This window comes from Vitis riparia, unplaced genomic scaffold, assembly GCF_004353265.1.
Source record: "Vitis riparia cultivar Riparia Gloire de Montpellier isolate 1030 unplaced genomic scaffold, EGFV_Vit.rip_1.0 scaffold785_pilon_pilon, whole genome shotgun sequence".
Lineage (NCBI taxonomy): Eukaryota > Viridiplantae > Streptophyta > Magnoliopsida > Vitales > Vitaceae > Vitis > Vitis riparia.
The window spans coordinates 94,018-117,560 of NW_023269782.1; the positions used below are offsets into that span (position 1 = coordinate 94,018).

A 23,543-nucleotide genomic window follows, 5' to 3' on the forward strand; every position below is an offset into this window, starting at 1 on the left:
GAAGGAAAGAGAAGAAGGCATCCAAAAACCCATTTCACATAATGTACGGAATCAAGGGTTTAGTCACCAAAAAGAGCAAAAGGGTTTGGTGGGGCATCTCATCTCATCTTATGGGCATCTTCTAAAATCAATGTATATATTAAATTTGTTGTTGGATGGAAGTGGAGGAGATAAAAGATTTTACTAAATTTAGCAAAGGCTTTAGGCTTTGTTTTTAGACTAGGATGGGTCCTTCTGGTTGTAGGGGTTGTGGGAGGGTAACATGGGCCTTATAATAATAATTCCACACCCATCAACAAATCCAAAACACTAAGTGGGGGCCATGGCCCCTTTTTCAGTTTCTAAATATAGCAAGTCTTCATCCCTTTGTCAAGCTTTTTCTAGGGTTTCTGTTTCGTCTATAAACCACATTGAATGGGGGCCTCCCTTTTCTGTTAGGCTTCTCCACTTGCTTCCATCTTTCTATTCAATTCGTATGTCCCACTTGCCCCCCTCAACCTCTTCATTCTTTTGCTTCCTCTTGACCACAACTCCTCAAGTTTAGCCTTCTCGAGGATTTTTAAGTGTCGCATGTATGCTTAAGAAAAAAAATCAAGCAATCAGGTAACTTATGAATTTTAAAGCACTTTGATATGTCTGATCCTGCCTTTCGTACTTTGGTGGGTCTTCGAAAAACAACAACGATTAATTACTATTGCTATAAAACAAGCTCGTGTATAACATAAGTACTTAGAAAAAAGCAATTTAAAATGTCTAAGTAACGCATGAGTGATTAAAAAAACTCAAATCCATTATCAAAACAAGGGTTTTTGGGGTTTTTTTTTCCTACCTTTTAGTAATAGTTTTGAAAAATTATTTGAAAGGTATAGAAAAATAAAATATTTAAAAATATTAAATTTAATATTAATGAAAATTTTTATACTTGTTGGACTAATTTTATTAAAAAGACTTTTTGCTCTAAAAAATGCTTTTGTCATAGAAAGATATTTTGTATTTAATACAATTTTTATAACATTAATATCGCTTTAAAATTATGACTAATTAGCTTTAGTTTCTATCTATCCCAAATAGACTTTAGCTATGTAGTCCAAAATCCAAATTCTAGGGTTACCCATAAATAATGGGTTTTTAAGCTTAGACTTAGAAACTAGTGAGGGTCATTTGGACTAAGCTTCCTTTGACAAGATGGCATATCATGAATTGACTGAACTTGGCTCATGGACAAAAAACCTACGTTCTAAATTTTCAACTATACTTGGCTTTTTTTCCCTACATTGTCTCCTAAATTCTATATATTAGGTATCGGATTATCACTAAGGTTTACATTGAACCTAATACATTAACGTCTTTTACATTAATCAAATGACATAAAGCATCACTACTATTTTTACTCAATAAATTTAAGGAAAATATCATAATAATCTTATGGTCGGTTTTATTTTGAATTCGAGATAAATTATTATTATTATTTCTATTAATAATGATATGAATTGCCCATTTTGTTGAATGAGAATAGCACTGTAGAATGAGGCTATCAAGCATTGACAAACATCTTTGAAGTAATTTCTTACAAAGGGAAAAAGAAGCACCACCTTTCTTTCGATCAAACTCAGAAGTCAAAAGCCCAAGTTTGAAGTTAGAATGTGAAGGGCTTTTGTTGAATTTATATGCAAATCTTCCGGAAGTTTTCAAAAGTGAAGATATTTACATGTTAAGTTATTTCTTTATTGTTTACTTATTTTGCTGAATGGTCAAAGGGCCTCAGCGTTAAACCCAGCAGGCCCATTAGTATGGGCTGGGCCATGTACACTTGTTACTTAAAGGATGGGCTACACCAATAAAACGACGACGTTCAGTTCGTCCCACGTTGAGAAAGCGAAAGGAAAAATGTAGGGATTTAAGATGACAGCTTTGACTCTACGGCCACGACCTTACTTGGACAGGATCTGTTCCGTAGGTTGTACCTCTGTATATTCGAGTTCTAAGGAGATAGGAATCAAAGCTTGGTGGATGAATCGGGACCGCATGATCAGAGCGTGATTAACGGTTGGATGATTTCGGATCATTAGACGGTAGAGGATCGTGCCAAGTCGGCTCAGACCGGCCTGGTTGGTCATGCGGTTGTATGACAGGCTACTAATCAATTTTTTTTCTTTTTTTAAAAATTTTTTACGTGTCAGGCGTCATTTTTAAGTATAGGCTGGGCCGAAGGAATGATCAAAATTTGTTCCGGGTGACACTTGGACCAACCCAACCTATTGATATGGGCTAACCCAAATGATAAACTTAAATTTTGGGAATGCTAGAACCTGACTAATCCAGGGGCTCAACAACCTGGCCCAACTAATTACCATTCCGGTGGCTTCAAATGATGCTGAGTATGTCAGTTTCAATTTCTTCATGGATTGAATCCTAAAAATTTGTTTCGGATGATGAAAAGAAGAAAGAAAATTTAATATTTTTCTACCATATTCTCTATTATTCGTTTGATATTGAGAACAAAAAATGTACCAATGTACCAATTTTTAAGTAATTCTTGTTATATTTTCATTTTATTTTGTTTTTTAAGGATAAACTAAATAAAAGAATTTACAATTCCGTTTTTCATCATATGGATATGGAGAAAATAAGGATTTATTTGGGAATTATTTTTTAAAATTCTCTAAAATAAAAAACACAAAAAACATGTTTGACAATCAAAAATTATTTTTCATTTTTTATTCCTAAAAACAAAAAATATAATATTTTCATAAAACATTTTTTTAGTTATTTTCTATTGTTTTCATTTATTTTCTAAAGACCGTTTTAAAAATTAATTATATAAACATGTGAAATGATTAAAAATAAAACAATAAATACAAAAATTATTTTTAAAACGTATTTAAAATATGTTAAAAATATTTTAAGTTTTCAACCAGATTTTTGTTTTACAAAAATCAAAGAATAATTCAAAAACTATTTTTGCAAAATTATTTTCGAAAATAGTTATTAAGTAATTTAAAATTCTCATCATATTCTTCATTTTAAAGAGCATTTTACTTAATGGATAAGTGAGAAGCCTAGTTGAGATGGGTTCAAGACCCAAGTTGAGGCTTGGAAGGGCAAAAGGAAGACCAAAAGTTAGATGGGTTGAGGTACCAAGAAAAAACATGTCCACCAAACATCTTAAAAAGAGTGCAATAAAATGGGTTTATCTTATTTTTATTAGGTTTTCGGACAATTATTTATTTTGTTAACAATGTTTATCTATTTTTATTTTATTTTTAATATACGGATTTTAAAAAAATTATATTGCTAGTTTGAAATTTTCACTTAAATATTAAACAAATTGGCTTTGATAGAAGTGTAATCATCCTTACTTCTTTCTTAAGCTCTTTTTAAAAGCAAAAAAGTACTTCCATATAACCATAAAGGAGAGTTTGGAATTGGGAATAAATTGTAGCAACCAAATATGGTTTTACTTATGAGGATATAATCTTCCAACTCACACATTCAGGGCTACTAAACTGGACATTTGATGACTAAAAATAAGAGAATGAAGCAGGAGAAACACTCGACGCCAGTCCCCACATCACCCAAAAAAAAGCCATGGTTAATGCTTTTGTGTGTGCTTTGAAAAAAATTCTACAGTGGGACCGAAGGCCCAAAGAAAAGCAAAAGCATCCAGCTTTATTTCTTTACCCATAAAGCATAAGACGCATATACTGGAAGCATGTGATGGATTCTTGTGGGGCATGCATGCATCACAAAAGTCCAATTCAAGGTGTGTGTAGCATATTCCCACTTTCGCCTCTCTGAGAGATTTTACCAAAATGCCTCTGTTGTGAAGAAGAGGTCTCCATCACCTTCACCTTTTTCAGACCACACCCATTTCCACTCCCTAAGATATGTGTTCTTCCAAGTTGGGACATTTGACACAGGCCATGCGTGCACTTGCTCCAATGTGATCAAGAAATGCCATATTCTTCGGGTTTCTTGGGCGTTCAAGGCAACAAGATTGGCTAGAAAATGGGATTATGTCGTGTAAGGTAAGAAAAAATGTGACCAACATATGAAAAATATTTGCAGGAAAGGGTAGACATAATGTGATGGGGTATGAAATTTAGGTATGATACCTCTTCAATGTCATAGAGTTTTCCTTCAAATAAAAATAAAAATTTGAAAGGGTTCAATGAGAAGGGGCATTGAGGCTGTGTTTCCCATTTCTGAGACTCAAGTGGTAGTTTGTCTTTATTGATCACCATCAAGATTGGGTTCAATGGGAAGGGCATTTAAGCTTTGAGCTTCTCAACTCGGACTACTCGGGTAGTCAAGTGGTGTCTCCATCCACTACAACCCTCCCCACCAAAGATACTCCTGGCCCATGAATAATAAAGATGGATGATTCACATCTATTCACAAAATGTAAAAAATAGACGGATCAAAGTGGCCCTACTTTATATATTTGGCTCGAAAGCTACACACAACCCCACCTTATATATTGGTGTGTGTATAATTTTCAGATAGTATCATTTTGGGTATATCCTTAATCCTTACATGCATTTTGGTGAAGGATCCAAACACAGCCCTAAATGACCTTAAGGGGCACCTACAACTACAAAGAGGAAAAGACAAGTAGTGAAAGTCTGGTTACAGGTTGTAAAGGTAAAAAACAGCACAGGTCCCCAAACAAACATCCAAAATCAGAAGAGGCTACAAAATTCCATGAATCAATGAGCCATTTTCTACCCCCAAAACCTTTATCACGTACGCCCGCGGTCAAAAAATAGCTGTTGAAAATAGACAAGTTACTCCAGAAAAGCAGTAGGCACACAGTCAAGTAAACCCATCTTTCAACTAGAGGGCAAAAGTATCTTCCCATTACTGCATTTTTCTCATAACACATTTTTTACAGCATGTCTTTACGGTTAGAACTCACCAAAAAATTTCCCAGTCCAAGTGCAATGGCGAGTTTCATATTAGCCCATTTTTGGACCAAAAAAAACCACATTAAGGAATCATACAAAGCCAACATCTAGCCCTAATCTGATCAAGCATGCGCTGTTGTTCATTGTTCAAAGAAGATGGCAACTAAGAAAACAAATGGCTTAAGGCAATCGCATTGACTCCATCATTTGCTATTTCCCTGGAATAAACAAAGGGACAATGAAGCAGCAAAGAATGTGTTTTGTTCATTGTCCAAGTACAAGCATGCCCAGATTATTTCACAAAGAAATCAGTATAATATAATAAATTACTATCACTAAATTCCACATGAATATGATAAACAACATACTAGATCTGTTGGCTTAAGAAGGAAACAAACTAGCAAGGAATCGCTATAATGTACAGACCAAACTCTGTTTTACAAGTAAAACAATCTAGCTTTGGTTTGCTTTGGTATTAGCTGTTTTACATGGACGCCTCTCATCTGCAAGAAAAAGAATCTAGCTTTGTTTAATCAAAACAAGCTCAGCATAGAAAATGTAGCCACAATGAATGGATGATGACAGACAAATCAACCAAGATACAATCAGAAACAAGATTTACTGGGATGGGAGCAGATGTGCCATTAAAGAAACCAGCTAGTAATTAAGGATATAGCACAGAGAAACTCAAATCACGGCCTACAAAATTACAAATGAACATGGATTGATTACCATGGAGTCAAGACACAAAGTTTGAAACAGAAATCCTATAAATGACATAAATAAAACACAAATCCACAAAACCTACTAAGCTTCAAGGGAGAGGTTACATATCATACCAGGTCCCAACATTCGCAGCTAATGGAAAGAAAACAAACAAGCTCCATTTGTTTCTACATCTTCTTCACTGACTGGAAAAGGGAAAAGAAGAAAACATAACGGGCAAATCCAATGCAATACCGCATCACATGAATTGCATAATGCCAGTTTGCTTGCTCATAACATGCAGTCAGTTCTGGCTGGCAACCTCCTGAAGAAATTCAGGGGCACTGAAGGAAGCTTATGACGGAACCTGGGATGTCTCAACACATAAAATCCTGTCAAAAGAGCCACAACCTGAAAGGGTGTAACATACAGAACTATGGCAGCAACCAAACAGAAAAGCACAAACAGTGCTGTAGCTCTCGGGTCTCGCCAGCTCAGCAAAGATTGCAGCCTCTCCCCTTGAGTTGCCAAGTCACCAACCACAGTCTGAATCCTCCCTGCAATACTTCTCAATCGATCATATCTCATCCTTACAACATCAGAAGGCCGGGAAGTTGGAAATGTATCGAATTCTTCATCCAGTTCATCAGGATGTGCAGAATCAGCATGGGAGAGACGAGTGTCCATGTGTGGAGGATGCCTTGGCCTCCATCTGAAGTACCAAACTCCAATCAAGAAAAGATAGAGGAAAATTGTGGGTAAAATGAGCTCAGGATACATGACCAGTATAAAGAACAATATGTGAATCAGGACGGTTGTAATGGAGTTCTTCCAATTGCATATCTGATCAAACCATTTTCCCACAGCAATTAGCCCACCCAAAACCCCCATGATCCTGAAAAAGTTGGCTTTGCTTCTTCTCATACTCCACATGTGGGAACCCACATCCAGCATATACTCCACCACTTCTTTTCTCAGTGGTGGCTCGGCACGGCTCAGCCTCATTGAGACAATCTGGGTGGCCTGATGCCTCAAGCTATCTAGCTGATTAACAGTTAACGGATGAAGGTAGTGCATTTTTGGCAACAGTGGTTGTGAGTACATATGCATCATATTAAGCAAAGATGAGCAAGTAAACCTCACAGCCAAATGAATTTCACCCATCTTCTTCACCCAGTTGGATGTAAGACAAGAAGTGGGTATGAGTGTGTATAAACACGATCAGTCTCAAGGGTTGAAAGGCGAATTCTTACCTTTCCAATCCTCGAGTCCTTGGTCGCTCCTCCAGCCTTATCACCTCCATGCAAATGACAGTTGTCAAACACCCCAATAGTTATGACAGTACATGGGTCATAAACCTCCCATGTGTATTGCTCATTCCACTTGGGAGTAGAGCTATCTATGATTGTCCTCGTCCTAACCCACTTTTGACCATATTTGGCCACACAATAAGCATCAGTCGTTCCCCGCCCATCTTTCGTCTTCATCGGCAACAACCCCTGAGCATTCAAAATCCCCAATTCCAGAACGCCAATGCTAGACTTCCACAACCGTTTTTCTGTTGGTCTAAGATCACTACTGTAGTGTGTTGACTCATCCAGAACATGATAACCACCCTCCAAACAGATCCTCAAATGAATCCTGCTTGCAAACTTGATCTCCTTCTTCTTTTGCTCCCCATCCACAACAATATGCTTCTCAAGATTAAACCACCTCGAGTTCATAATTTTATGATCAAACCTTCTATCCACATACTGTAAAGGAATTGCACACCTCCCCAAGACCTCATCTTTGTTGTTTCCAACCCTATCTTCCACACTCAAAATCAAGGGCTCCTCAAATGGCTCAGATGCCACAAACATCAAATCCTCATTCCACATTGGATTGATGGATTTGATCTGAGAAATTCTAGTTCTCAGAGCCTGATTTCCTAGAATAGCCTTCACAAAAACTTCAGGATACCGACCCCTATCAGTTGGTTGCAGGTCCTGAGCTTCAATCACATTAACCCTCAGATACCATAGCTTAGGCGAGAGATACACCTTTGATCTCATATTTGCAAGACCATCACTACCACTGACCGCTGCAGCATCAGAATGCCATGCATCCGGAAATGCTTCATCTGCTTGAGTACCCATCCAAACGGCCAACATCAGCTCTCCTCCTTTAACCTTGTCCCCCTTTCTGTCCTCCAACCTATACCACTGAGGTGCCAGAGGACTGTCCGGGGGAACCCGCTTTGGAACCTCATTGAGATCAAATACAACCCGACCTATGTAGTCATCCTTCACAAAATCCTTATCTTTCACTATAACCTCCAGCATTGAAGCCTGCATCCGATCTTTTGAGAAAGCAAACACCCGGTTCCATTCTGGATTAGTTTTCTTCTCAAAATGTGGTGTGGTGCCCTTATAGTTTCCAAGCTTAACTTCAACATACGGGTCACAGCTTCCTGTAACGTCCTTTGATGGTAAATCTTTTGCTTTAACAACACGAACATATAGATATTGCATTTGCTCAACGAGGTCATATGTGCTTGTGAGCTTATCCCCGGTGACCTTTCCCCCACCGAGGTGGGGAGAGGTCTCCTTCAGAGAAAAATCGTCAGGTGGTGGTCTGTGCATTTTCTGATTCTCAAGGGGAGAACTTGAAGCAACGGTCGAGTATTATAGAAGCCGAAACGGGGTTCAAAATTTCGAAAACCCCTTAATCCCTAACAGATCGGAATTTAGATTCGATTAGCCGTTAGAGAAGAACAAACTCAGATGCCTATATATGCGGAATGGAAAATATCACAAATTTTGAACATTTCAAAGCAAAACAAACGTCAGATGTGCAACGGATAGTTAAATAGAAGCCAAAACGACAATAAATGAAAGCACAATGGCAACCTATACACTTGAAACCCTAGATCTCCGATACGTGAAGAAGCATTGAACTGGACTATCAACAAAGTTGCTTCAAAACGTTCCGATCCGAATGCTGGAACCCTGTAAAATCAAAGCCGCATCTGAAATAGTAACACTTGTTCATTTCCTAGGAAAACGGAGGAAAAAAGAAAAAGGAAAGGAAAATGTAATTTGACGATTTCCATTTTCTGCCGTTTGGTTCTCAGGAGGGGAAAAAGAAAAGAAAACCTCAGCTGAGTTTATCGTCCTTCTTGCTTGTGTTTTCACACACCATAATAATGAAAAAGAAAAATATTTCAAAACTTCTTTTTGTTTCCTTTTTTTCTCCATTTCTCAGTCGCTTAACGCCGCATAACGTCTGAATCTCGTACCGAAATAGAGAGCACCAGAGCAGAGATGAAAACAGTACAGATAAAACAATCTACGATACAAAGGGAAAAAAAAAAAAAGGTTTAAAGGAAAAACATGTTTGGTTGCTGCGAAAACGAAAGAAACGTAACTTAAAAAACTTTTCCCTTTCTGCTGTTTGCTTCTCGGAGGGAAAAAGCTGAGTTGAGCAGCTATTTTCATTTTTCTCTCATAAACCTCAAAACAATCAATTTTAAAAAAATTAAAAAAAAAAAAATCTAGAACATTTTCTTTTTCCTCCCTTTTCCTCCAGTTTCTCAGAAACCAAACGGAGTACATTACAGCACAAAAGAAAGCTCAAACAAAAGCTCACAAGAACCACAGAAAAAAGAGGAGAACGAAGAATGCGCAGAAGCTGAAGGAGGTGGGTTGTACAGAGAGAAACGTACCTCGAGGAAAGGATTTAGCAAAACCCCAGAAGCAGGATGCTGAGCGTTAGAGGCGATGTAGAGAGAAGGGTTTGTGAGACTGAAATCAAATAGATAATGAAAAGAGAAAGAGAGAGAAAAAGAGTTTTCCAGAGGGAGAATGAAAATCTAGAGAGAGAGGGCTTCGGTGGGATCTGAATATGTGGGGAATACAAAGATAGAAGCCAAATACACTGCCACCTTTTCCCTTTTCTTTTCTTTTTTCCGCTTTTTTTATTTTTTATTTTTTATTTTTTATTTCTTAGACTCTTGTTCTTACTCTCTGTTGCTGTACAGGGCAACGGTCAAGCGTGCCAAGACTGTGGTCGGCCTCACGCACGTGCCTCACTTATTTTTAATTTATTTATCCATTTATTTATAGTACATATATCAAAAACCTCCCCCAGGTTCAGCCTAATCTCACTAGCATCACCTTCCACCTTAATGCTAGTTTTAATAAATAAATAAATAAAATCATTTTATTTATTTTAAGTATATAATAATTAAATAATTTTAAATTTAATAAAATTTTAAATAATTAAATTAAATTTATTTAATTTTATATTTTACAGTGAAACAACATGCATAAAAAAAAATCATTTTTTTTTAATATTTTATTGTGGAAGCATTTGATTGATATTTGGAACAACTTAGGGAGGTTTGTGATATTTTTGGACAATTTCAATACAAATGGTGTGCAGCACTCTCTGACGTATAAAGTTGCATGTACTCGCATTGTGTAGTCATCAACGGAGTGGAGATCGGGGTAGCACGAAAGGGCGGTGCTGCACGGCAGTAGTATGACACGTGTCAGGAGGAGCTAGGCCACGTAAGAAATCTACGAGACAGCAACGCGTGGGAGTGTTGTTGATGGTGAACAGAACAACAGCGCTTCTAAGTTCTGTACCTTTACAGGTGTCGCGGTCAGATATTCTTTGCTTCGTTTGAACACCACCAACTACGTTGATTTGGGCCGATGCAGAATATCTGGGCTTGTTTTGGGCTGGCCCAACCCAACTCATCACCACAACAGCCCACTATAAAAAGCATTTGTATTTTTAACACAAAATTTGGACTTCTAAATCCATGAAAGGTAAAAAATTGGACTTCGAAGCACGGGTTCACCTCCTTCTAAGTAATTTATATATCAACACTTAAATTTACACATTATGTTTGGTTGGTAGTGATAAAATATGATATGTATATCATAATATATAATATCTTATTGGATATGATTTACGTATTTTAGGATATCATTTGTAAATAGATATGATGTTTTTAGATATTATATCTAATGAATATAATATTTTAAGGTAATATATCTAATAAGATATATTATATCATTTATATTTAATTTGTAAAACAAATACAAAATAAAAATAAAATATGTATTATTTTAAATGTTTAATATTTGTTTAAAATAAAAATTACAATATGATATATGTTAAAAAAATTGAACTTTTTTTCTATTTAAAAATCGTTCAATAATTTAAAACCAACTAAATAATTATTATTTATTTATTAATAATATTTATAAAAATATATATATTATTATTCTCTCTCTCTCTCTCTCTCTCTCTATATATATATATATATATATTAATTACAATATACTCTATAGATATTTTTTTAGATTTTTCGATTAGCAATTTAATTTATGAGTTAAAATATTATATTTTGCAACATAAATAATATATAATAAATAAATAAATAAATTTATGATATATAAAATGTATATCTTACAAGATTAACATATCTCACTTGATAGTGATATAAAAAAAATATTATGAATAATATATTTTATCACTTATCTTATCAATGACCAGTAAAACGTAATAATTTATCATGTCTCATTAATTATTAAACATGAAATAAGACATATTATTACATCTTTTATTATGTCTTGTATCATATTCAGTCAATCAAATATAGTCCTAATACATATATTAGATGCATATTATATAAGTTAAATATTATACTTATTTGCATAAGAGTGACTCGTCATAAAAAACTTCAAAACAGTTTATTAAATGAGCCGATTTTCATCAATTATCATGAAAGTTTTTTGAAATAATTATAGAATATAACAAGTTTATTTGGAAACTATTTTTTAAAATAATTTTTTTTTCTTAAAAAAATGGAAAATAAGACGTTTTCGATGACATGTTTTAATTGTTTTTATTCATTTTTTGAAATTTGTTTTAAAAATTGATTATACAAGAAAAATAAAACATTAGATATAAAATTTATTTTTTAAATATATTTAAAAATATTTATAACATGTTAAAAATATTTTAGGTTTGAAAATAAATATTTTATTTTATAAAAATATTAAAAATAAAAATGGTTCTAAAAACTAGTTTTTAAAATTATTTTTGAAAATAATTATAAAAAAGCCGCTTTATTCACATATGCGGAACAACTTTTTGATTGCGTGATTTTATAATAATAGGATGCGGATTTCATTTTCCGTCCAAACAAACGCCCTCTCACATGTAAGGGCAAAAAGGTCGTTATGCACACTACAGTTCAAAGTAGTACGTCTAACGTTGTCCCCATTGTTTCGTGAGAGCCAAGACAAAGGAAAAGAAAATTGGAACTTGGAATCCAATGAGAAATGAGAATGGTAGGTAGAACAATTTACGTATTGAAACGTCCATACCAAGGAAACCTAATCTAACCTCCTCCCTTCATACTTCAAACCACCCATCATACCATCAAAACTAAAGGAACCAACCCCCTCGCACCACCCCCGCCAACAAAAAAAAAAGGAAGAAGAAGAAAGGACAGATGGTAAATGTGGGGATCACATGTTCCAACTTCCAACCTCATTGTGATGCTCTATACATACATTATTTCTAATTCATATTATTTATTTTTTATTCAACGATAAAATAAAATTAAAATTAAAATTATTACATTTTATATCAATTTTAATTATATATATTTTTATAATAAAACAAAACATAATATTTTTTTTTTATTTCCTTAATACTTACAACTAAAAATAACATTACACCGTGATAACTGTAATTTTCAAAAGATTTATTTGATTGTGATTTATTATTTTGATAGGACTTTTGATTTAATGGTTACATAATTTAGTTATAAACCCGAGTATAAGGTCAAAATAGTGCCTTTAAAGAAAAAAATAAAACAGACCATCTCTCAAAATATTTATCAATTTCGTATTTATAACCATGTCAACATTTACGTAATTTTTTTTAGTGTGAAAGTCATAAATAATTACCAAATATGGTTTTAAAATGAAACTTTATGCTCTGTGTAAACATTACTTTAACAAATATTTTTAACACAAGTTTAGATTGAAAATATATTTTAAACATTGACAAATATTTTTAACATAAGTTTAGATTAATAATATATTTTAAACAATAGATTACTTTAATCAAAACTCTATCAACCCAATATATGTACCATTTATTATATTTTATTAAATTAAAGAAATCTTTTGTCATTCATCTTTTCCTCTCTCGAGGCTGCACGTGACTCTTGAAAAAGCCCTCAATTTGGCAAAAAAAATAACCTGCAACAAAAAATGAGAACGAGCCTGAAATGGGGGTCTACAATAGGCCATCTCCCAAAATATTTATCAATCTAGTATTTATAATCACGTAAACATTTACGTTTTTTTTTTTAGTGTAAAAACTATAAATAATTACTAAACGTGATTTTAAAATGAAACTTGATGTTATGCATAGACATCACTTTGATAAATATTTTTAACACAAATTTAGATTGACAATATATTTTAAACAACAAATTACTTTGATTGAAACTCTATCAACCCAATATGTACCATGTATTTTATTTTATTAAATTAAAGAAATCTTTTGTCATTCATTTTTCCCTCTTAGCTTGAAAATGTTCCACATGATTAGATTTTGTTTGCATATTACCAAATTTGAGAGAAAGTATCAGCATACAAGGAGACAAAAAATAAAAGAAAAGATCAAATAAAACTAAACATTAATTAAATATGAGACAAAATAAGAATTATGATAATGTATTTGGTCCTATTATCAATCAAATATGAGATATATCGAACAAGGGCTCATGAGTGTAAGGCTCAGTTTTGGCCGGCCGGGCCCGACCCAACCAGTTGGCACTTTCAAAGGAAAATAAATAAAAGCAAAAGCATATAGATAAGTGCATGAAAGGGCTAAAAAAGAAGACATTATAATTGTTAGGATAGATAAGAGCATAAATATAAATAAAGGCTACGCTAAGAGGTTACATAATACATCCCATCAAAATCAATTTGATTGGTTTGCAGGTGGTCCCTTGCTTGTCTTTAAGTCATGGAGATAGGTGGACTTTCTAGATGTTGTAGGCCCAAAGGGTAAGTGTGGAGAGAGAAGGGGGTCAGGGTAAGTTTTGTTTGAGAAGTACTTTTAAAAATAGTTTTGGAGAATAAAAGTTTGTTTAATAATATAAAATGTATTTAATAAAAAATTTATATATAATATTTTTATTTTAATCATATTTTATTTTAAAATAATTCTAAATAGATGTTATTAAGATTAAATAATGTTTGGTAGGATCGCTTTCTTAGAGATTTTCTGGAGAAAGTGTTGTGGAAAGCCCATCATTTCGGTGGGCGAACGCAGGTTGGGAATGTGACACTTCCAAGAAAGAAGAAACGACTTACATGGTCTCAATGCTTTGCTCAGTGATCATTGGTTTTCTCTGTTTATTTTATTATATATTTTTTTTAACCCATCACAACTCTGAATAGTAGATGGTTTATTGATTGTGTTGATCGTCCCACCTTTGGGTTGTTTTCTGCTTGTGGGGATGACGGTGACCTTTGTATTTTCTTTTTCTCTTTTTGTATTTCTCTTCCTAGAATATGTTTGTTGTGGGGGTTCAGGTTGGTGATTGAGAAGGGTTTTTGATTAACTTGCAAGGGCCTAAGAAATTCTTTTTGTCAACCCACGAGCGTTATTTGGTGTATAACTATCTTTCCATTTGCTAGATAGTGAATTAGGGCTTGCTGCCTGCTTGATGATCCTTATAAAACTCATGAAATGATTCTCACCTTTACAGAAGACCCATAACAGTTGTTGGCTGAATGATACTGTCCAGTGATTTGAAAGGAATCGACGTGTTTTGAGATGGGGTTCTCACATATGGAAAAGGGTCATTGGATTTGTTGTTTTGATTATCCTTTTGTAGGCTGATTTGATTAGGTTTTGTTTAATTATAAAGATGCATTGGAGCAGTAATTTAGGGGGTGATGGTCTGTTTTTAAATGGGTTGTACCAATTTGAGAGTGTCTATTTAAATCAATTGTTTACTGGCATAATTTGGAAGGAATGACACCCCAATCTGGAGAAGGTTTATTCAGATTAGCATGTGTGTTCTTTGGTCTGAGATTGTAGTTGTTATTCGTCAAGAGTTTTTATTTTTTTCTCGGACTTAATTTAATAATTTCTTTTATTTTCATTGATTTCATTCTTATCCAGGGAGGTGTTTGTACATGCTGATGGATTTCATGTCTGTATGGGTTTGTAAATCATAATTTTTTCCATTGATGCTGATGGGGTCACTATTGATCCAGTATAGACCTTTGGTTCATCCGAGTTGGGAAAAGAGTTGGCTGTAAACTACTAAACCGTAATTTTCAACTTTATTTTTTGCAATGCAAGCAGCACAGTACATAAGAGTATGATTCCTCTTTTGGTGAAGAAGAGGAGCAGGCTAAAGTGCTGGAGGTTAGTTGTAGCCTTAACAATGTGGTATGCAAGCTGAAACTGAAAAACTACAAGCAGGCTGAGAATATAATCAGAACACTGTATGGTAGTATTGTCATGATTCGTGGGTTTTTAAAGAATGCAAACACTCACTTGAAGATTCATCGTGGGTTTCTTGGCTGATAATTGTTGGTGTTTATACAGGAAGTAATATGATGTTGGATGTAGGGTGTAATATGATCTTCCATTAAAGTATGACATGAAGATGTTTGACTTTTAAAATATTTGGTTCATAAAATAAATTATCATTACATGGAGTTGTTCGATTTTTAAAATCTTTCTTCCATGAAAGAATTATATGGTTGAACTCAAGTTTTTGTTGTTTCATAAATTGTTCTTGTAAGCGTCTATTTGTAGCAGTTTGTAAGTGTTTATTTATAGCAGCTTGTTGAGTTCTTATGGTTACAAGTTTATTTATTTGGGATTGTAGTTGAATTGATTGGAGCTCTGCCTTGTCAATGCAGAAGCTGCGGGTTTGAGCCCCGCCAGTCCCAAGGGATCCAATAAGTTTGTCAAGTCTCTTTTTACCATCCAATACATTTCATTTTCCTTATCCTTCATGGTCATTATTCAACTTGCAAGATTTTCTCTCAAGATATGTTGGATGTTAAAAATATCTATCGCACAAAATGATGAGGTGATATTTAGTTATTATTTTCTTTGCAGTATGGAGCTTGCAACTTTTTGATTAACGAAAGAGACGAGAATGTATTGGCTTATGTTGTTTATAGTTCAGGGTTAAAATGAGGAATAAGAATGAGGCTATGAGGTCAAATAGTTCTGGTTTAATATGAGAAACAAGAAGGGGGTTTGTGAGATTAGTAAACCCCTACCTTGTTATGGTATCTAATATACTCCTTTCTCTTCTTATAGCTTTCATGGCACACTTGTTACACCATCTAAAAGCTGTACAGGTGAATGATCTTTCTATCCTTTTCTTTTTATAGCTTTTATGGGGCACCTTATCTTGTATAATAGTATATCATAAATTGCATGTATGATGTAAGATTGTATATTGCCTTTGCTTCATTTTCTTCTTTGTTATTTCCTCTAAAGAGCATACCATTTTTCAATTTTATCTTTTCAAGTCTAGAGAAGTTTTCATTCCTTATGGATTCTTCCCGATTTGTGTTTTATTTTATTGTCTCGTATTCCTATCAAATAATGAATGTGGCAAAAGATTTGGTGTTGGCTGGGACTATCTTCATTAGAGAATAGCTTGATATTTCTTATAAGCCTTTCTATGTGGAAGTTAATTGCAGCATCCTTTAAATGTCAAACTAATCTATCTTTCTGAGTGGAAGTTAATTGCAACGTCCTTGAAGTTAATTATAGGGGACATCTTCCTTGATTTTCTTTTCATAGTATAGACTGTTTTTTGATTCGTAAATATTCAATGTATTAAAAGCGTCCAACAAAATGGCCACTAAAGTATACATGATATGTACAAAGGCACCACTTAACTGAGTGGTAGAATACAAAAAACAACTCCCAACCACTACTTAAAGCTTAGGTTGTCAATATAGTCCAACATGGACAAGAAATCAACTCCTATGCACACACCGACTCTTTCCCAGAAATTACACACACTGTTCATCAGTTATGAGAAGATATCCTTGTAAAATGGATTAATAAGAACACTATAGTTAAGTACCCGTTTGGGAGGAGGAACCTCAGGACTTAAGTTTTTTTATTCTTTATTTATCATCTCATGCAAATGTTGCACTTAAATAGGATTTGTCCAAAGAAAAAGGTGATGTTGACACAGAGAGGTTAGTGCTTTTTTGTTCTTATTTTTATAAGATAATCAAGTTTCAGTGAAGGACACAAGTAAGAGGGAGAGTGGTAGAAGGGAAAAAGAGAGAGAGGAAGAGAGGTTAGTGCTTTTCTGCTTTTGCTTTTATAAGATAATCTAGTTTCATCACCAATAGATGAATTGTGATATGAATTTATGAATTTTTTTGCTCTGGTGTTCATATCTAATCATATAGTCTAGTAATTATGATATTTTTTCCTTTGTTTGTATTGCCTGTGAAATAATGAGCAACTAAGTGTTGGGAATTCATTGGGACACTCCTTGTCGGACTGTTATATGAAGTTTCTGTTGGGCCTTTTTTAGGTGAAGTTATTTGAGTGTCCCTGATATGCCACTTATCTTTCCCCGTCCTTCCATGTTCTTTACCTTAATTTTCTATCTTTTATTTTCTTGTTTTGATTTTTAGAAAACATGCTAGATTGAAGCAAAGGCACCAAGGAGTATGCCCATTCAGATTATTCTATAACATGATATGAGTTTTAAGTTCCTACACATGTAGTAGGATGATCATTAGGACATCAAGAAATGACACTACTTCAATTGTTTTGTTACCATTTTTGTTTAAGACTTGGACTGCCAACTGTTATTGAATACCAAAGATAAGAAGCTGTTTGCATTTGGTTTCTCATTACATTTATGCTTTCAATTAACCATTCTTAGTTATCTGTTAACATATTATCATTTAAATTAATAAATAAAGAACTTATTATTATTATTATTATATACAAAGCAAGTAGATTCTTCATATTGAAAATTAAATTAATAAAATAAATACTAGTTATTAAATAGTTAATAATATTATATATAAATGGCAAATTTAAAATCATTTATTCATTTTTATTTTTAATATGATAAATATACAACAAAAAGCATGTTTGTAAATATAGAATGAAAGAATATATAGCTAAATATATAGATTATATAATAAAATTTTATTTCACTTTTCCATAAATGTTACACTTTATTGATTAAAAATAAATAAATAGAAATTTAATGTATGTTAAATTTTTTCTCTATTATAGTTTAATCTAATAATTTTAAAAACAAAAAAGAAATATTTTTAAAGTTGTTTAATTATGTATATTTTTTTTACTTTTTATTATTATTTTTAATTTTAATAATTTATAAATTATATATTTATATTGTGACATCATGTATAATAGTAGTTTAATACTAGCAAACTAGGAGTCAATTTTTTTTTTGATTTAATGACCGATCTAATTCAAAAAACATTGGATTTTTCTATAACAATAATTAGAATTATGGCAACCAAGGTTATACTTGAATTTATTTATTTATTTTTAAATAAAGTTAGTATCTAATTCTTTTATTTTAGAAATGAAAAATAGCATGTAAAATTATCACAATAAGGTTGTCTTTTTGCTTCACTTGTCCATCCAAAAAATCCAACTGTCCTGCATATTTTAGTGAATTCATGTCATGATCCCACATTTAATTTAAAGAAAAAGGAAAGAATGTACATTGAAATTACCGATGACATTTTGATGTTGTGGAGATTGGCAGTGACAAAAGGTCATCGATCATTCCTATCAATCTTAGGCATAATTAAAACGCATCAGTGAAGCTGAGGGTAAGTGATTTTATATGCGCTACTCTCGATTTTCTGAATGCATCATATTATTCATTGATTACTGGTTTGTTGATCAATTGTAGACTAAAGCTGATGACAGGTTCAGATGGACCAAGTCGCTTTTGTTCTCTTCTTTTGCAGCATATGCTAGAATCTGCAGAAGGTGGAGTCCTTGTTTGATGTTAATTCATGAGGCAGAAAGGCCACATAAGTACTTGTTCTTATACTCCTCACGATTTCCCTCAGAAGGTTAATGTTTGGATTGTTTCCATTGCAGGGAAATCTGAGAAAGGGGCCAGCTCCAATGATGTGCCTCATCTTGATAATGAAGAGTAAACAGCTCCCTGCCTTAAATCTCTCCTCTCTATGCTATATAAATGATTAAACACTATGTTTTGTGCTCGATTTTTATGGTTTTTTTGTTCTTCTGGCAGTGGTATGCAGATCAGGGAGGCACTGCAGCTGCAACTTGATCTTCAGAGGCGTCTCCATGAGCAGTACTCAGAGGTATATATGGGCCATGGCCTGCTTTTGTGCAAACATGTCCCTTTCATGTCCAAATACAGAGAAATTTGCAGCTAAGGATCGAAGAACAAACCAATAGGAGCTTCATGGAGGCTCAGGACTTGGATATACAATACTAAAAGGGACTTGAATAGCAGTTAAATTTTATTTTATTTTTTTTCTGCAATTTTCATTCAGGTTCACGGCTACTTGTGCAAGAGTTCTCCACTTGCACAGCAGGCCCAGTGTGCTACATCTTCTTCTGAGGGTGTTTCTATTGCTTCTGCCGATCCTGTATCCCCAGTTCTTCACAGTAAACCCCGAATCAGGTGGACTCCAGATCTTCATGAGCACTTTGTTGAGTGTGTAAATCGCCTGGGTGGAGCTGAGAGTAAGTGGTTTCAATGGGATTTTCCCAGTTTTAGAAATGATTCGTTGTTCATTGAGTATTAGTATGTCGAACAATTGCAGAAGCAACCCCAAAAGCCATACTCAAGCTGATGGATTCAGAAGGACTGACCATCTTTCATGTGAAACGCCATTTGCAGGTAATAGCGATAAGCCTTTGATAATGTTTTATTCAGTCCCGTATTTCTGGGTTTCTTAATCCAGAGATCTGACCTATTTTTGACCTCTTCTGTTCCAGAAATATCGGATTGCAAAGCACAAGCCAGGATTTGCAGGAGGTAAACCCTTGTTTGATGTGAATTCTTGAACCATTCTGTATACTTGTTGAGACCTAAATCATAAGCCTTCACCTCACATGGATGCTGATATTCACTTTGTTTCCGTTGCAGGGAAATCTGAGAACATGGAAGGCAGTTCATCCGTTTGATGTTTGACTTGGACAAGAAGTTAAAGACTCTCCAAAAAGTAGAAAATTTCAGTGCTTTGAAGAATCTGAAGCGCCTCATTTGACATACAATCTTCCTTGAATATCTGAGGAGCCATGGATGGAGTTCGTCAGGCGAGGGGAAAAGGACATCCATTGAGATACGTGATACTTACATTTTAATCCTTCATTGATTATGTGGACATTTTAGTTCTTTACATGGACATCCATTGAGATATATGAAAGTTATATTTTAGTTCCTCTATACTGATGCCATTGATAACCGAAAAGTGAAAATATCCAACACACTTTTGTTGAAGTTGTGCACTTTTGGATTTTGAAATTGTTAACTTAAAATATGTTTTAAGTTAATTTTATCAAACAATCTTAATTCTTAAAGTAAAAATTTAGTAATAAATTTTAAGTTAATAATTTAACTTAAAATCAACTTAAATAATTAAGTTATGAGTATTAAGTTTTACCAAATATCGAGTTTAATTAATGTCATTTAAAAGATGTATTATAATTTCAAAATTTGAGGGAACAAACTATAATCGTCTAAGTGTAATTTTTCCTTCATTAGAATTTTAAAAAAATGTCAAAATTACTTTAACTTAAATATACATTTTTTAAAAACAAAATAAAATCAAAATTTTGATGTTTTATTGTTTTACCTCTAAAGGGCTTTTTATATTTTACTTGAACATCATCAATCAGTCAGGCCCATGGAACACATCTCATTTATCAGGATTGAGTCCATGTCCGAAACGTTGAGTTCACCCTCAAGCCCTCTAGTAATTCCACATTGGGCCGATAGAGCTACTGGGGCATACTTGAGGCCCATTTTACATCGTGGCTTCCATTTATTTATCTGATGATTTATGAGTTCAATTTAATGCTTATAAGCCAAAAAAGGAAACGGGTTTTTTATGAGGAAGGTTGGCTTCATAATTATGATAATCCAATTTGTCAATTAATCATTATTATTCTCATAATTTACTCCACCATATAATCCATATCTTTTTGGAGCCATGAATTTATTTCATTGCTCAAATCATACCCGTATCTCACCAGAAGCAATAAATTGATTGCATGTTCAAAATTTTAAATCCAATCTTTAAAAATAAATGAGAAAAAAAAATTATATTTTTATGATTTATTCTTGAAAATCTAGAATAAAATCATATTATAAAATCGTATATGAAATTTATTTTATCGTAGCGATATATGTATGTATGATTCTTAATTTGCCTTTTATTTAAAAAAAAAAATTAATTGAAAATGATAATTAGTTAACAGAAAAAAAAAAAAAAAAAAAGGGGAAAACGAATAGATGAAGAAGTGATTGGAGGTGGTCCTTGAAGCCCTCTCCCATGCGGTCCGAAAATTTAACCCACGTATGCAATAATTTCAGGAAGTGCGGGGGAGAGATGTACTACATCGACCGCATGATGTCAGATGAACGATCCAGAAGGAGTCAAAATGGTATTCGTTGACTCTTTCTTGAATTCAAGCAATGAGATCGGCCACGTGTTGACGAGCAAGGAGAGGAATCCACACTCTACACACCCACCCACCTCTCTCTCTCTCTCTCTCATTATTCATTTATTATTATTCTCCTGTAAACATCTCTCTTTTATTTTTTCTCTGTTCTCTTTTCTCTCTCTAGATTCGATTTGGGAGCGATGAGCGACGCCATTGAAGCTTCCACATCGTCTTCATCTTCGCCCAGAGAGTCAGTCTTCATCCACCCTAGGCGCGAGCCCTTCGAGCATGGTCTCCTCCCAATTCCCAAACTTATCTTCACCGACCCCAACGCAACCCTAGCTCCGTTGCGCGACAAGCTCGTAGTCGCCGCCGCCGACCATCCTGCTCGACGGGTCGACTCGAAGGCGCTCTCCGATGCTCTCCAGATCTCGCTCGACCATGCCCGGCTCGTTGTGGACACCCTCACTTCAGTCCTCCACGACGACGCTGACCCGCTTGTTAGGGCGAAGTCGAGCGAGATTGACGCGGTGGGGGCCGATGTTTATGATCTGATTCTGTTTCTCTATATTCAGTCCTATAAGAGGTTGCTTCCCCGGACGCATAAGGATTCAGCGGCGGTGGCGGATGTCTGGCCGTCGACGTCGGCTTTTGATGGGTATTTGTCAGCGTTGTCGCCACTCCAGGTGATTTTTTTTTTCTTTTTTTGGGGGGTCTTGGTTAGTTGTGTGATTTCGATGGTGATTTGGGATGAATTGGTGTGTTTTGAAATGGGTTTGTTTAATTGATTGCTTGACTTCTTTGTTTATTTTTGGAATTTGATTGGTTGTATTGGTCGGGGAGGTGCGTTGGAAGGAATCAATGTGTTTTGAGATGGCTGCTGGCATTTGAAATAGGATCGTTCAGGTTTATTGCTTTGATCATTTGTTGGTTGACCCTAAAACGTTGATTAGGTTTAGGTTAATTACATAGATGCATTGGAGTAGTAATTTGGGCAGTAACGTTCTGTTTTCAAATGCGTTATATTTTAACTCGCGTTGTCTCAATTTGTAAAGTCTTTATTCGAATCAATCGTTTAATTTGTTTGTTGATAGTAAAATTTTGAAAATTTGTGTAATTTTTTGTAGCTGACTGGTATGATCCGGGTGGCATTGACACACCAATTTGAATAAGATTTAGTCAGTTTAGCATGTTTTATCTGTTGGTTGATGGTAAAATTTCAAGACGTTCAATTCCGAATGTTTGTTACTTGCTTTATTGATAAGATTTATTTATTTATTGTTTTGGAAATTTGATTAATTATTCACTTGGACTAGCTATTTAGGAACCTATTGTTATGATTACTCAGTTTTTGTTCATCACAGAATTATTTCTAATGTTTGTTGAATTATTTTCTGTTGGTTGGCTTTCTAAGGAATCAATGTGAATTTGAGTTAGGATTTTAGAAACTTCTACAGGATTCACTCTGATCAATTATTATTATTATTATTTTTATTTAAAGTGGTTACATCGTTGTCATGTTTGATTGTATGTGCTAATTTCCATGTTGCATACTTGTGGGGTTGTTTCTTATGTCCCTGATTTAAAGAAGTGGTTTGCAACTTTGTTTTTTATTGCCTCATTAACCAACACAATCTATTTGAGAGGAGTGCCATATTGGACAGTCATCTAGACCCAGATCACTTGGTAAACCATGACTAATGGACCTAATTTCACATAAACTGCTTATGCCAATTATGTTTTCCACATGTTGCACATGCATAATTCTAGTTTCAGTCTATAGGAAGCGTTCAATGGTTTTCTTTTGCACATGTACCCTTATTCCAGTTACTTTCTTGCAACATAAGCTAGACATTCAAAAAAAGTCTTGTGGATGAAATAATTGGCCAAATGGGGTTCATGTGCCTGGTTCTAAATGTTGTTATTGGTTTGTTTAGTTGATTCCAGTTGAATGGATGAGGTCAGATGATAACTTTTAATGTTTTAGTGATATGCTGTGTTGTTTAATCTTACTGATTTGGATGTGTTGTGTGTACTAAACCTTTTATTTCCTAACAATTCTGATTTCTTATTTATGTAGTTGATACTTAAATTTTTTATGTTGTGTTGTCAAACTGAACTTACCCTTATCTCGGTTCGATCAAATTGCAGCTTGTCCGCAGCAACAGCCGGAGGTTTATGCTTCACAAGCCGATGAAGAGG

General features: G+C 34.2%; 3 protein-coding genes and 1 non-coding gene across 8 annotated transcripts; 3 read left to right on the top strand and 1 right to left on the bottom strand.

Moving 5' to 3' along the window:
• The first annotated feature begins 1,925 nt into the window (after positions 1-1,925).
• On the top strand, positions 1,926-2,135 carry LOC117910607. The gene has a single exon (XR_004650713.1). It is a non-coding gene; the product is annotated as a small nucleolar RNA U3 (small nucleolar RNA).
• Positions 2,136-5,524: 3,389 nt separating this feature from the next.
• On the bottom strand, positions 5,525-9,493 carry LOC117910602 (FT-interacting protein 3-like). Its single transcript, XM_034824701.1, is given in 3 exon segments — positions 5,525-6,784; positions 6,787-8,325; positions 9,319-9,493. Coding segments are annotated over 2 exon segments (2,331 nt in total). The 5' UTR covers positions 8,237-8,325; positions 9,319-9,493; the 3' UTR covers positions 5,525-5,903.
• Positions 9,494-14,068: 4,575 nt separating this feature from the next.
• LOC117910596 (myb family transcription factor PHL5-like) lies at positions 14,069-20,121 on the top strand. Of its 5 annotated transcripts, none has more exons than XM_034824688.1 (9): positions 14,069-16,027; positions 18,454-18,520; positions 18,604-18,683; positions 18,798-18,852; positions 18,955-19,027; positions 19,223-19,415; positions 19,496-19,572; positions 19,671-19,710; positions 19,822-20,121. In XM_034824688.1, the coding sequence occupies exons 3-9, from the start codon at positions 18,614-18,616 to the stop codon at positions 19,857-19,859; spliced, it is 546 nt and encodes a 181-aa protein (XP_034680579.1). In that variant the 5' UTR covers positions 14,069-16,027; positions 18,454-18,520; positions 18,604-18,613; the 3' UTR covers positions 19,860-20,121. The 5 variants fall into 5 exon arrangements, with proteins under 5 accessions (XP_034680579.1, XP_034680583.1, XP_034680581.1 ...); XM_034824692.1 differs by lacking the exon at positions 14,069-16,027 and adding an exon at positions 16,071-16,989 and having other exon boundaries at positions 18,621-18,683; XM_034824690.1 differs by lacking the exon at positions 14,069-16,027 and adding an exon at positions 16,072-16,989 and having other exon boundaries at positions 18,446-18,520.
• A 1,357-nt stretch (positions 20,122-21,478) lies between these two features.
• Positions 21,479-23,530, top strand: LOC117910595 (the record flags this gene model as incomplete). Its single annotated transcript, XM_034824687.1, has 2 exons — positions 21,479-22,027; positions 23,493-23,530. Coding segments are annotated over exons 1-2 (524 nt in total), but the record flags the coding sequence as incomplete, so codon positions are not given.
• Between the last annotated feature and the right edge of the window lie 13 nt (positions 23,531-23,543).

Coding starts and splice junctions, on each gene's coding strand:
- LOC117910596 (XM_034824688.1), top strand. CDS start 18,614: ATGACAGGTTCAGATGGACCAAGTCGCTTTTGTTCTCTTCTTTTGCAG. Junction 18,684..18,797: donor TATGCTAGAATCTGCAGAAG/GTGGAGTCCTTG, acceptor TTTCCATTGCAG/GGAAATCTGAGAAAGGGGCC. Junction 19,573..19,670: donor ATGTGAAACGCCATTTGCAG/GTAATAGCGATA, acceptor CTTCTGTTCCAG/AAATATCGGATTGCAAAGCA.